The sequence below is a fragment of the Chenopodium album genome, chromosome 18 (assembly GCF_948465745.1).
Source record: "Chenopodium album chromosome 18, dcCheAlbu1.1, whole genome shotgun sequence".
Taxonomy (NCBI): Eukaryota; Viridiplantae; Streptophyta; class Magnoliopsida; order Caryophyllales; family Amaranthaceae; genus Chenopodium; species Chenopodium album.
Window position 1 is genome coordinate 12,439,796 of NC_137851.1, and position 14,981 is coordinate 12,454,776.

A 14,981-nucleotide genomic window follows, 5' to 3' on the forward strand; every position below is an offset into this window, starting at 1 on the left:
TATTAGGTCTATGATGTCTAACATTTGAACTTGTTCTACAACACTACTATATTAGCAAGCTTAAGAAAAGTTTATCTCAAAATAGCAATGCAATTACTTTATAAGCATACTCAAGGATATCACATATCACATATATAATTGGTACTGGACAGTGGCTGCAGGGCAACAATTAACTGAATCAACTTATTCCTCATTCTTGCTGTCTGGCATCTACAGTCTTTTGATCAATTTGCTTGACATTTAATTCTGTGATGATAGTCATACCATCTAATTTGCTATATTTCAATCTGGAGTTGTATGTTCATGTCAGTAGATGCTTTCTCTAACCAGGAAGGAACAAAATGTATTGATAAAACTTGTCAGATCTCTTACAGTGGACAGAAATGGAACTTTTGGTAAACTGCTTTGCATAATTTTGATCCTGATAATTGACAGCAATGTCTATTTAATTGCCTGATTTAATTGTTTTTTGTTTTTCCCTGATTTATATCCTCAAGGTGAAACTACTCCAAGAATGCGAACCCCAGCAATTATGGAAGCCAGCAAATGGCAGCAGGAGAAAAGATCAGGCTTAAAGAAAAAGTTTGTGTAGTCAGTACCATTCCAAGTTTGGAGGAGGGGAACTGCTGTGATGTCTGGAGGATTGCTTTATACATGTTACTCAGACAGAATGTTGTCTTATATAATGTGAATTACTATATCGGCTGTCTATATGAGCACACAACAACTTGTTTTAAGGCTTGTTATTATGATTTTTTATACCGGCTATGTATATGCCATTCATTGGTAACATGCTATCATATTTTTTTTATTGAACTAGATCTCAGAAGTGAGAAGGGCTCCTCTGCGGATATGGCAAGATCATATATGCAGAATTCTCCTTCCTGAGCATCTCCGACTTTGAAGCTAGCTGAGGCTGGATCTTCATCACCGTTGGGCATGCTACATTTCAAGGAAGAAACACTGATCTCAATTTTACGCAGTTCTGAGGGTAATATATTAGATTTTTGTTCAATGTCCTGATTCTTTTAAAGGTACTCATTATCCAGTTACTTTATGTTGCTACTTTGACTATTATATTTTGAAAATGTTTTGTATAATCTTGTTTTCTTGTATTTCTCATACTTTAGGAGTGACTTTATTTGCTTGAAGAGACAGAATGAGCTGTTAGGTTTTCCTTTGGGTGATTTTTCATTTTGTGGCGGTGTTTTTCTCTTTTTTGATGCTGATGATCTTTAATTTTTTTTGCTAAGAACATTTTGCTTGCTGGTTACTCTCTCAAGTGATTGCCATTTTGTGCTTTAGATTTATACAATTATACACATGGATTCAGGCTGGGTGTACAAATTATATATTTCATATCCCTAGTGTGTTATGCTGAATATGAAATAGGAGGGACTACATTATCTTTTTTTTTCTTCTCTCTTTGGGGACGGTGTTGGAGGTCTACGCCATTGGCCTCATTAAATTTGATGCCTAGTAGGCTAGTTTCTTATCAATGTTTGGCAAGTGACATTTGCCCCATTATTCTAATTATGGAGTATACTTGAGTTTGAACTCCTTTTCATTGTGCTGACTGACCTTCAGTTGAGATCTTTGTTTCCGTAGTTTTAAGTACTCCAAATCATACCCTTTCCTTAATTATGATATTGCAACTTGTTACGAGAAAATTATGTACTCAACCCATATTTTGAATACAGCTTTATACCTTTGGGAAATGTTCATGTTAAACTATCCTAGTCTCTCTCTCTCCCCCTCTCTCTCTGTCTCTCTTTTAATGCCTAGTTAATAGCGAAGTATCTTTTCTCTATATGTCTTCTGCTCCTTTGAATTTCCATTCTAAACTTGAGTTTGGACTTGCATAAACATTATGTCTGGCATTTCCAGCTTTAGATGGATCAGGATATTTTCTTCTGAAAGCCTCTATGAGAGAAATAAATGATCTTGTAGTTGTGCTTATAGGTATTAAAGTTAGGACATAGGAGATTATTTTTGGTTTCTTCTTCTCCTTCAGTTTTACAATTTCCGACTTTTTACCCCTTGTATACAATCTTCATATGAGGACATTTGACTTGTTCCTGACATACTCACTTGTGCGATTAATCTACTAGTGATGAGATTTTATGTAATGATAAAAGTATTGGTATATTTGGTAGTAGCAAAGTTCCGTTAACTATAATTTGGAACTGGTATAATATTGTGATAAGGATGTTAGCTTTTAGAAGCTGCTTCCATGGTTCAAACTTTCTCCCACTCCCCCTTTTTTGGACAGCAGTCCACCATGCTTATTAAAGTAGAAGAATATTGATAATCTGTTGTCTGTCATCAGCTAACTCTTTTGTTATGCTACATGTGTTAGAGTTGATGCAGAATGATAATGATGAAGTGAAGCAGTTGAAGGACACAACAGCAGAAAATGGCAGGCGTAACTTGTACACTTTCTTGATAAAAACTTATCTATGTTCAAAAAAGAATTATAATGGAAAGAAAACCTTATCATATTCATACCTCATCTTTTGGGCAGTTTGGCTCAAGCACAGGACACTGCTAATGACGCAAGGCCATCAGAAAGAGAGAATTGGAATTTGGTTGATTCAAGCCAAGCAGAAGTGATATTCATATGGAAGATAACGTAAACCCTCAAGAGGAGCCGGTTATTGACATACCTACTGACGGTGTGGTTAATGGTTCCCAAAACAGCTCTAGCATGCAATAGGAGGAACTGTCACAAAATTTTAGCCAGCCGGTTGCAGGAGATAGCCCAGCATCCAAAGTGAAGGACACACAAAAGGAGAGAAAATCGAGAGGTTACACACGGAGAGGCAGAGGAAAGGGTAAATGAACTGCTGACTCCAAATTGTAACTCCATTTGATCATGCCTTGTATGCTAGTGTAGACGTAATCTTAACGCAGATAGAGAGCATCTGTAGGGTTTGAACTTTGAAGCGGACTTGTAGCAGTAATTTATCAGCCTCCAATCAGTCCAATCGCGGTAATTATAGGTCCTTGTAGTGGGCAATTTGTATCTCAGTAGAGTGCTTAATTTACATGATGGTTTGTGTAGTTAATGGGATAACTTCCCACATGATTTAACCTCTCAATGATTAGTCCAACACTTGGAAGCTTGAAGAACTCTTTAATCTTAATTTAAATGAAAATTTTACACGAATAATCTCAACTTTTGGTCTTTTGCTCATCAAGCTGGTTTCTCTTTACATGTGATAACTCTGCCAATTAGCCTTTCCCTTTCCTTACAAGCTGTAACATTAATATAAATAGATAAAGACATACAAGTAGAAGATGAAAAGGGCACAATTAAGGGTAAAAAGAATACGGAGTATTAGGACTTGCAAATTAGATGGTGGATCTGGTCAAGATAACACCCTATATTATTTGGGTTTGAATTAAGAGTATGTTGTTATACTTTATATTCGTTGCAAACTTGCAACACATCCATGCTTTTTTGATTATGAACTAGTATAATATGTTTTGAATTTGTTTTATTAAATTAATTATAAACAAACAACACACGACATGCAAATTTTAGTCTCACAATGATTTGAGATTAGCAAATAAATAATTAATATTACTATAGTAATTTAGCAAATAGGCCAATTTTCAGCAATTTGATACGAGTAACTACCTAAAAACATTTAAATACACCAAACTAAGTTTGGTCTAATGAGAAAGATTGTACCTTACAAACTTGAGGTTGAGGGTTAAATCCCCATTAGAGACCCTTAGAAAAACATTTAAATACGTTTAGTAATTTCAATGTTAGTACTCCGTATGTGTTAGAGTTAAATAACATACCAACGTGAACACAGTAGGAATGTAAATGGTTTCAGACTTTCAGTGAAAGTAATCAGCTCGTATTTTAAGTGTTGTAAGTGTTGTTCGGGTTTGCCGGTAATGCAGCAGATGTTTGGATGATGAAGGAATATGGTGTCGAGAAGTCTTGGACTAAAATCAGAATCTTTAACACAGATTATTCAGATTTTAGGCCTCTTTGTAGGAGAGGAGCAACTGGTGATGGTTAAGAATGAGGAGATGACTTATGAGAGTTTTGTAATGTACAATTTGGAAAGATGAACTTTCAAGGATATTGTAATTCATGGAATCCCGAAAAGTTTCTGTGCTGTAGGGACCTTCATGGAGAGCGTTGTCTCGCCTTATTGCAGTGATGAAGCTGCGTGAGGATGTTGAATTCCATTTCTACCGCTCATTCAATAGACAGATAAGTAGAATATTCATTTTATTGTCTTTGTGATTGAGATAGTTGCAAAATGCTGATGAATTTGCTTTTCGTGCTATGCTTTTTTAATGAATTTATATATTTTACTGTAATGCTCGTGCTATCACTTTGCCTATAAGGGTGGGCTAACGAACTCAGCTGTGCTGAGGGGTAGGGAGACCTGAAGGCCAGTGATAGGGTTTGTGGATGCTTTGTTGTAGCGTACTAGTGTCATGTAGTTTTCTCCTTACGATCCTTATACTGTTTGTTTGAGTATTTTCTCTTGACTTCATCTTAAGAAGCTGCTCATACCATGTAGGTATTTTTAGGATGAAAGTTTGTGTATTTGACATCATAGAAGTGCCATCAACCAAATTTTTGTCCATCAGAAGAATTAATTTCTTCATTGGATTAAGATTACATATTGAATGATAAGTGAGGATCACAGGAATCAAAGATTGAGTGATTCTTCTTCATCACAAACTAGTAGAGCAACATAATTAGAACACAAATACACTAATTATTCTAAATGCCAGTTGGAGGGACGGTTGCTTCCCTCTCAATGCCAGTTGTATGAGTAAACTATATGTGCAATGTGCTTCTCAGTCAATTTTTTATTTATTTATTTTTTTTTTATTTTATTTTTTTATTTCAAAAATAACAAGAAATGCAGGACTGATGCTTATGATCGAAACACTTACAGCCTAATAAAGCTGGTAGAGCCGTAGAGGTTCGGTTTCACTGGTGGAGCTAACAATGTAAGCTAATCTAATATATGAAAATTCTTCACGAGGTCTAGTGGTTCAGAAACAAACAACCCCATGGACCTTCAGGTAGTATATGAATGATAACAGCACATATGTTGGGTTAGCCCTACACGTCGAAGCAAATTACTAGAATGACAACATTAGCATGAAGAATATAAAATTCATCAGCATCTCAACTGTTTCATAATCACACAAGAGTGCATGTGGAAAACTTAGTACACATTGTGACATAATCTCATACAATCTAGCCGGGAAAGAAGAAAAAAAGAAAAGATCTCAAGAACATTTGAGTGTAATAATTCAAAACTTCAAAAGTAAAACATTACAATTTTCTGATAGGAGAATGGCTTTCTAGTAGCGTAGCAACTCCGTTTTCAAGAAACGGCATTACATAGCAAGTCAGGGTCCTTGATTGAGATGTAAGTACAGGATTCCTGGACACCATTTCCTTCCTGAGAAAAACCAGAGCATCAATACATAATAAGGAAGATTCTCAGGTCACTCCCAAGTACCATAATAATAATAATAATAATAATAATAATAATAATAATAATAATAATAGAAAAAAAAAGAACAAAAACATAAGAGCATCACTCAGAATGGTAACAATGTTGTTGTTAGGTAAGTTAGTTCTCAAGACTATATAATAAACCCATTTCATCCTAGATTCGTAAGAGTAATAAAATCACAGGAAACAGGAATTAGTAGCAAACAAAGTCATTTCATCGAATAGGTGGTGTGCAAAAAGGATAGTGAAAATCACAGGACACAGGAATTAGTAATTCTTCATCATTGACAAACTGACTAAGCAATGCAATCCTTAAGTCTAAAAATACACTAATTATCTGATTGGTTAAACTAATTTCACAACAGAGATGAAAAATTTGAAAAGTTCACCTGATCATTATCAAACCAGAGGAGCTAACAATCATCAGAATTCAATGGAAGGAATGTGTTGAATGTGGGGCCAATCCTCTCCAGTTGGTTCTTGGCATCTTTCTTTTAGGCGTTCTGAACAGTACCAGACTTTAAGTTCTCTAAGAGAGGTGAGTTTGGACATCCAATTCGGCATTGTTTCCACTTTTTTGCAAAAGAAAATATGAAGGGTTTGGAGGGCAGACAAGTACTGTATCCAATTCGGCACTTCTACCATCTCACTAAGAGAATTCAATGTCAATTTGCGAAGGGATTGACAAAAGGATACTCTCTCTACTTCTTCTGATTCACTCAAATTATTGCAACTGATAATTAGTAACTCCTCCAAGGCAGAGAGATGCTCTAAACCTCCACGTACTACACTCTTCAATTTGGAGCAACTTCTAATTGTCAACTTTTTCAGGGAAGCCATTAATTGACACACCTCCATAGCTTCTCCCAAACTTTCCACCTTGTTGTCCCCAATTGTCAATTCTTTACAATCATGAAAAGAGTTGATGGGCAGCGAATTAAGCCATGCCACATTATCGATTTCAACCTTCCTTAAATTGGGACCAATTTCATAAGATGAGGCCTCTCCCCCTGATTTTGCTATTATTTTCAATCTTTCATTGAATGACTTTAATCGTAGCACTTCCAATGCAGGACACTCCAATATAGCTGTTAGGTTTGGACAATCATACAACTCAAATATTTTCAATTGAGGAAGTCGTAATTGTCCCAAATGCTGCAATTTCTTACACTCATAAAAATATATATCAACAAGATTAGGGAGAGAGGTTGCCAAGTTATAATTGTCCCTTGCCCAACTTGGCATTCTCACACCTTCATATCCACTCATTCTAAATATCTTGAGATTAGAATGAGGCTGCAACTCTTCCATCACTGCTTCTTCATACTCATTTCTTTCATTCGTCAAGAAATCAATGATCACTTCTTTCAAATGTTCCTTGTTCACCAGGGACCCACCTTCCTTTCCACCATTTGTTTTATAACCTGTCTTCATATGTCGAACCTTGATAACAAGAGAACCTTTCAGGTTACTTAGAGATTTTAGATCTTCCAGCCCTTCAAGTAAGTTGTTCTTACTTGAACTCATGTCTCCCAACACAAACCTATTGAGAGTGTGAAGGCAACTCAACTTACGCATGCCCCTTGGCATATACCTCAGCTCATAAGAACCATATAAATCCAAGACCCTCAACTTCACCAACTTGCTCAAATCTTTTGGCAATTCTTTCAAATTTCTAGAACTTCTTAAGTTTAAAGTTTGGAGATTATATAGTTTTGTAATAGATCTTGGGAGAACTTCTATACCAGTGCATGAGAGGTCTAGATACCTCAGATGTATCTGATCACCTATTGAGCCCGGCAAACTCTTGATTCTTGACTCATGCAAGTCCAATGACCTTAAATACTTCCAATTACCTACTAATGCATCCACACAAAGCTGATCCATCTTCAATTGTAAAGCCCAATAAGGCACATTATTAGCTTGAAGAAATGAACGTAGATGACTCTTATTATTAGTAAAAGAAAAGTTATTTGTATTAGTAATAAGAGAGAGATGACGAACTTTTTTGTGTACAACCCCATTCATGGTTTCCACCCTGCAAATCTCCTTTCCCATAACTTGTTGAGCAAGATCATGCATTAAATCATGTATCTTACATGATCTAATATTACCTTCTTCATCTTTCATCACATCTTGGAAGAAACATCTCCGTAACAAGATTGAGAAATATTCCTCACCTAGCTCTTCTGGACTCGGATGATCATTCAATGGAATGTAGCCATGTGCCATCCAAAGCCTTATCAATGTATCCTTCTTCATCACATAATCTTTGGGGAAAATTGCACAGTAGCTAAAGCAACTCTTTAATGGAGATTCAAGCTTATAGTAACTAAGCTTCAATATAGACATGATGCTGTTTTGGCTTTCTTTAGCTTGTGCTAATCCGAACTTCTGAATTGAATGCCACTTTTGTTTATCTTGGCCATACAGAAGACTTCCCACCACTCTAATGGCAAGAGGGACGTTAGCACATTCCTCTACAATATTTTCACCAATTTTGACCAAGTCTTCGGGAAGGTCTGAGAGATGTGATCCAAATGCTACTTTTCTAAATAAACACCATGAATTTTCCTTTGACAAGCCTTGCAAATCGTGCACTAAACCATCTCCAACAATTCTCGCTGTCTCCTTAGAACGTGTAGTTACTACAATCCAACTTCCCTTCTGACCTCCCATCAAAAATTGTGTCAAATTATGCCAACAATTAGGATTTTCAGTCCACACGTCATCCAAAACAAGCAAGAATTTTTTTCCAGCAAGATTTTCTCGAAGTTTGATTTGTAACCCATCCATGGTATAACCCTCATTCATCATATGCCCCGTAGTTGAAGCTAGAATCTTAACAAGAACCCCTTTTACGTCCAGTGGCTCCTGATTTTCATCTGCAACGCAAGTCCACAGCCTCACCGGAAATGCAGCTGTGACTCTCACATCGTTATACACAAGCTGGGCAAGAGCCGTCTTCCCCAACCCACCAATCCCCACAATAGAAAGGAAGGAAACATTTTGTTGAACATTAGAATCAAGCAACACACCAACAATCTTCTCTAAATCAAGCTCTCTTCCAATGATATCAGCTTCATAGACATAAGAACAGGTCTCAAGCCTACGATTCTGAATAGGCTTAGGATCAATATTTAAGCTGAACTGACTATTATAAGCAATAGCATCCAACTCATTCTTGATCTTCTTAACCCCTTGAGCCATATTGTAAGCAGTACCAAACTTGGTAAAAAGAGAAAGGACACGAACCTTGACACCCTTGGAGAGCTTATTGCGCTCAGCAAGAGTGACAAACTCATCAAAGAGATCATCGGCTTCATAAACAGCATCCTTGAGTTGTTCAATATAGAGCTGGTCTTGCTCAGACAACTCTTGCTTGGACTCAGCATCCTTAAGCACAGCCTTGATCCTTACGACGGTTTCACGGAGTCCGTCAAGTTGGGATTTGTAGCCGGCGATGGAGCAGATCTCTTTGAGCTGATCACAATCCAGTGCTGCTAACAAAGTTTGAGCAACAGAAAGGATTGTTCCAACGTCCATTTTTGAATTGATTGCAGAAATTTGTGTGAGCAAGAGAAGAGAAGAGTGAAAATGGGGTGATAACCAAATACCATCCAAGTAATTGTATTTCAACAAAGTTCCGTACAATAATTGGTTGATATTATTGACATCTCAATTATTGAAATAATAAAGTCACTGACCACCCATGTTGTTATTGCTTCATCTTTTCCATGTTTAAAGTTGCTTTTTCATTTTCACACTAGTGATATTACTGATGAATGGTGACAGTTTTATCAGTATTCAGTAAGTTGTAATTTCTTTGAACTTTCACTTTTAATAGGTTCATAGAATTTAAGCCAACCCAATTGATATATGTGAAAGTGCAAGTAGGCTGGTACATTATAATGTATCATTATGCAAGTATAATGTATTATTAAAATATAAATTGTCTGAATGGTACTTTTTGTGTATTATTATGCATATAGTGGTACTTTTTACCCTCGTATACGTTGAATATTTTCTCCCAAAATATTTACCACCTATCACCTATTATACATGTAATGGTACATTTTTCATCTTATATGTTTGCTAAACCCATAGGAGCTATGCGCTAAGGGTTAATCGTGAAACAATAATGAATTAATGATACATATTGATATTATGAAAATATCAATTATAACAAAATGAACATATTATACAATATAACATTAAATATAATAGTTAAGTAAAAGAAAAATCTAATAATAAGTGTGAATCGTGCAAGAAATTACTTGAATGTATCAATTAAAAAATGAGGGGAGCAAACTTTCAATGGGGTTTCAATTAATTCCACATCTCAATTATTTCCTCACTGACGCAGGCACCCAGCGAGCATCTTGTTCTTTTGCCACATGCAATTGTACAAGGTAGACCAACCTTACTAAAAAATTTTGGTTCTTTCTGAAATTACTCATTGACTAGATGCATTTTCTTTTGTAATTTGTATAATTTTTGGTATGCTTTTGTAGGCATGTTTTAGAACTTTGAACTTTCAAGTGTTTCTTTGAGTCAAATAGGAATTAAAATTTTAACTAAAAGTTATTTAACGTGTAACTTCCTAGGAAACTACATATTCACTCTTGTTAGATACTTCGTAGGTTGGTATGTATAAGGCATTCGTAGAGAAATTAACATGGGAATTTTGATTTCTTCAAGAATTGGGGGGTGGGTCACTTTTCATGTCTCATAGGAAATTTAAGAAGATAGTCTCATACTCTAATTAAATTTAAAGGCACATTCATATTTTAGATCATCCAAATTTCTAATTTAACAATATTTCTTTTTTGCAAAAACATAGAATTAATAGTATGGAGCAATGTAATTAAATAACTCAAATGACCAGCATCGCAGCACAAACATAGGACATGTAATTAAATAACTCAAATAACTCAAAGGATGCATAGATTAAACATAGGAAATTCCTAACTTAGTCTTTCTAGCAGTAAAGAAATTAAGTATAGTAAATCAAAATTTAAATAAACTATTTGTCAAAAAATAATAATAATTGACAATTTCATGTATCACAAAGTAATTGGTCAAAAAAATAAAAATAAAAAAAAGGTAATAAAAAAGCCTACCCACCCCTATCTTCTAACCCCAACCCCATCCCCATCCCCATCCCCATCCCCATCCCTTGACTACCGTGATCGGCCAACCACCTTAAGCCTCGAAACCGGCCAACCTCCCCACCTTAGCCCTTAAAGACGGCTAGCCAGCCCACCCCAAACCCTTGAAACCTCCCCCTCCCTTTCCCCACCTGGGAAGAAAGGGGGTCGTTTTCCAAGGTGGGGAAAGGCAGGGGAAGGGAAGGAGGGCGGTTTTCGACATGGGGTAAGGGTGGCCGATTTTATCCGGTTTAGGGGAAGGGTGGTCAGTCGTATCCGCATGGGGAGGGGAGGGAAGTTTTTCTGATAGGGCTAATGTTGGGGTGGTCCGATGGGAGAAGGGGAGGGGGCTGGGGTTTTCTAATTTTTTTTTTTAACTCTTTTTTTGTACTAATCACGGCTTGATGAGTGTCAAGTAATCTGGTATAATAGATTGTTGACTTATGTTGACTAATTTAGGACTACTAGCAGAAAACGCACTCTAAAGTTAAGATTATTCTAGAATAATAAAAAGTTAGGATTATTAAAACCAAAGTTTTCTAAAACCATGATGTTTGTGATATATAGAGTATTCCGTATTATCCATATTAACTTTATATTTAGAAGATTTGATATTATCTTTCTAAAAAAAACACACTAAGGTATTATTAACTTGGACATGTTAATTTATAAAATATTAGGGAGTATATTTAGAAGCTTTAATTTGATATTATCTTTCTTCAAAAAAACCTACTACCTCTGTTTTTTATTAGTTGACACGTTTTGAGTTTAGCACTATTCACACATCTCCTTTTGACTATATTTTGTGATTTATATGTGCATAAAAATATAGTCAAGTGAGATCTTGTTAGATTCGTCACAATGTATATTTTCCAAATATCAACTTTTTATAATTTTTGCTTATCGCTAATTAAAGATATGAATAAAAAAACTTTTTTTCCCTCTAGAGCGACTTTAGGGTTTGCACTTGGGAGGGCCTCTCTCTAGCGGTTCTGCTAGTCTCCTGCTTCAATTTCGAAGTTTTTGCTTGTTTTTTTTTCGGTTGAGTTTGTGTAATGGCTTCAAAAATCAAAGAAATCGCTGTTATCGATAAAGAGAGCAACGAAAAACCCCAACAGGAAGTCGAGGACGATCTTGATTGGGTTGATGATGTGGAAGAGGAGGTGGATGATCAAATTGAATTAGCAGTAGTTGGAAAGATTTGGACTTCTCGCAATGTTAATTCAAAGGCTCTAATTTCTACGATGATAAACCTTTGGAACCCTAGACATGGTTGCGAAGCGAATGACATCGGCAATAAAATCTTTTATTTTCAATTCCATCATTGGAAGGACAAACAATCTGTTATGGAATCACAACCCTGGCACTTTGATCACCATGTACTTGTCCTCGAGGACGTTTCAGGCAATGTAAAACCTTCAGAATTACCTCTCAATAAGGTCCCCTTTTGGGTTCGTGTTTATGACCTACCTTTCAAGGGCAGACACAATGAAGCAAATGCGAGAAGAATTGTGACAAAATAGGCACGTTCATTGCCATGGACTCCTCTGATGCTATTGGAATCAATAAATCCCTGCGACTTCGTGTGCTACTGGATGTTACAAAACCTTTGCAAGCCACAATTGAGTTGAGAACAAGTGGTGGAAGCATTGCAGTGACAATCAAGTATGAGAAGCTTCCAGTGTTTTGCTATAGGTGCGGTTTGCTAGGCCATGGCGAAAAGGATTGTGATGATGAGCATAGTGCGAGGAAGTTTAATGAAAAATTGAGAGTTATGACTCCCTGGAAAGCCACTAAGAAAGATGATAGTGATTCTGAAGATGGTAATTCTGCAGCCAGGCGCTTGTTTGTTACAAAGAAACAGGGGAAGAGAGTAGAGGAGGTCTCTTTGACTGAAGTAGCAGACAAGTTAAAAAATGTGTCAATTGAGAACGACTCTATAAGAAGAGACCAGCCTGGTCTCTCAGATCCTACTTCTGATACTGTAAGTCCCACTACACAAGCTCCTGTTTCATGTGCAAATAATGAGAAGGGGGAAGAAAGTGTTCATGATAAAATTAATGTAACAACAGAGCCGCAGAATGTGAGTGAAGTGGGGCAAGAGCCAAATAAGTTAGAGCAAGCAAAGGGTCGTACTTGGAAGAGAGTTGCAAGAAAGGGAGGGGGATCCGATCAAGTTACTAATATTGAAGGGGAAGTGAAGAAACGTGGCAGAGAGCATGTTACTCTAGAAGATGGTGAGGTGCAAGCTTCAAAAAAGTACATTGTTCCTGTTTCATTGATTGGTGTGGGACCATTGGCGGAGGTTGGAGATGACCAACCCCGCCGGACCCAATGAATATTTTAACCTGGAACTGCAGGGGCATGGGCAACCCCAGTGCAGTTCGTGAACTCCGTAAATGGAGTCGTAAGTATAAGCCTGGGTTACTGTTTCTTTCGGAGACCATGATGAATGGCAAGGCGATGGAGGATTTGAAAAGTACTCTTGGTTTCGAGGGTGCTTTTGGGGTGTCGAGTAGAGGAAATTCTGGGGGACTTTGTTTGTTTTGGGGCGATAATGTTGATTTCAGGCTGGTTTCTTTTTCTAACCATCATGTGTGTGGTGGCGTTTGGGTGGATGGTGAGGAGAGTTGGCGATTTGCAGGTGTATATGGGTGGCCTAAAACTGAGGAGAAAGCTCGCACTTGGGAGCTTATGAGAAAGCTTTGCGACACTGAGTTACCAATTTTATTAGGGGGGGATTTCAATGAGATTCTTGCCTATAATGAGAGAGAAGGAGGGGCGGAGGGAGAGAGAAGAGAACTTGAAAATTTCAGGGGGGTGGTTGATGAGTGTGATTTGCGTGACTTGGGTTATAAGGGGGTTTGGTACACTTGGGAGAGAGGACGAACCCCGGCAACCCGGGTGCGTGAAAGACTCGATCGTTTCTTTGGCTCAGAGAAATGGTGTTCGATGTTTCGTTATGCAACGGTTGAGCACCTTTTGAGATATAAGTCTGATCATACTCCTTTGTTGCTGTCTAGTTCCCCTGAGAATACAAAAAAGAAGAAGAAAAAGAAGGAGTATAAATTTGAAACCTGTTGGCTGCTTGAGGAGGGATGCGAGGAGGTTGTGCGTGATGCTTGGGGTGCTGGAGTGAGGGGTGATGTTCTAACGAAGGTGGCCGCTGTTAGTAGAAGCTTAGCAAAGTGGGGTGATGAAACTTGTCATAATCTTCGTAAGCAGATTGCTAGTACAGAAGCAGCTCTCAAAGAGGTCCAAGGGCGCCCAAGCACTTTAGAAAATTGTGAGGAGAGTGCAAAGCTAGAAAGTCAGCTTGATGATTTGAACGAGAAAAATGAGGCATACTGGCACTTGAGATCGAGAGTCGCTGAAGTCAAAGATGGAGATAAGAACACCTCTTATTTCCACCATAAAGCATCTCAAAGACAGAGGAAGAACAACATTAAAGGGCTGCGTGATAGTTTTGGGAATTGGCATGATAATGAAGAAGACTTTCTGGGAATTATGAGTGGACATTTTAATGATATCTTCAGATCCTCAAATCCCACTTATCTTGCTTTTGACCCAGTGCTTCAATGTGTTAGTACAACTGTGACTAGCGATATGAACGCAAGCTTGCTTCGACCATATACAAAGGATGAGGTTCTTGTAGCTCTAAAGCATATGCACCCGAGTAAGGCCCCTGGTCCGGATGGAATGCATGCTGTCTTCTACCAGCGATTTTGGCACATTGTAGGTGATGATGTGGCTAGCTTTGTGTGTGGTATCTTGAATGGTAACTCTCTTCCTGATCATATTAATCGGACTAATATTGCTTTAATCCCGAAAGTTAAAGATCCCCAAGTTCCTGCTGATTTTCGACCAATTAGTCTTTGCAATGTGATTTACAAACTGATTTCAAAGTGCTTAGTGTTGAGATTGAAAGATATTCTTTGTGATATTATTTCGGAAAACCAAAGTGCTTTTGTCCCGGGAAGACTGATCACGGATAATGCCTTGATTGCAATGGAACTTTTCCATACCATGAAGTCTAGAAGTAAGGGTCGAAAAGGTTTCATGGCCATGAAGCTTGATATGAGTAAGGCTTATGATAGGGTCGAATGGGGTTTCTTGAGACAATTAATGCTGAAAATGGGATTTGATGGAAGATGGGTTAATATGGTGATGTCTTTAGTGAGTTCGGTGAGGTATTCTTTCATCATTAATGGTGAAGTTGGTGGTTCGGTTGCTCCAACTAGGGGCTTACGCCAAGGAGACCCGCTATCTCCGTACCTCTTTATTATTGTAGCGGATGCTTTTTCCCATATGATCCAAAATAA

At 37.4% G+C, this 14,981-nt stretch overlaps 1 protein-coding gene across 1 annotated transcript; it reads right to left on the reverse strand.

Annotated features, from left to right (window-relative positions):
* Positions 1 to 5,147: 5,147 nt before the first annotated feature.
* On the reverse strand, positions 5,148 to 9,111 carry LOC145593116 (disease resistance protein RGA2-like). Its single transcript, XM_081649627.1, has 2 exons — positions 5,899 to 9,111; positions 5,148 to 5,453 (listed from the first exon to the last, which is right to left on the reverse strand). Exon 1 carries the CDS (start codon positions 9,053 to 9,055, stop codon positions 5,933 to 5,935), a length of 3,123 nt encoding a protein of 1,040 aa, XP_081505753.1. The 5' UTR covers positions 9,056 to 9,111; the 3' UTR covers positions 5,148 to 5,453; positions 5,899 to 5,932.
* Positions 9,112 to 14,981: the final 5,870 nt, after the last annotated feature.

Coding starts and splice junctions, on each gene's coding strand:
- LOC145593116 (XM_081649627.1), bottom strand. CDS start 9,055: ATGGACGTTGGAACAATCCTTTCTGTTGCTCAAACTTTGTTAGCAGCA.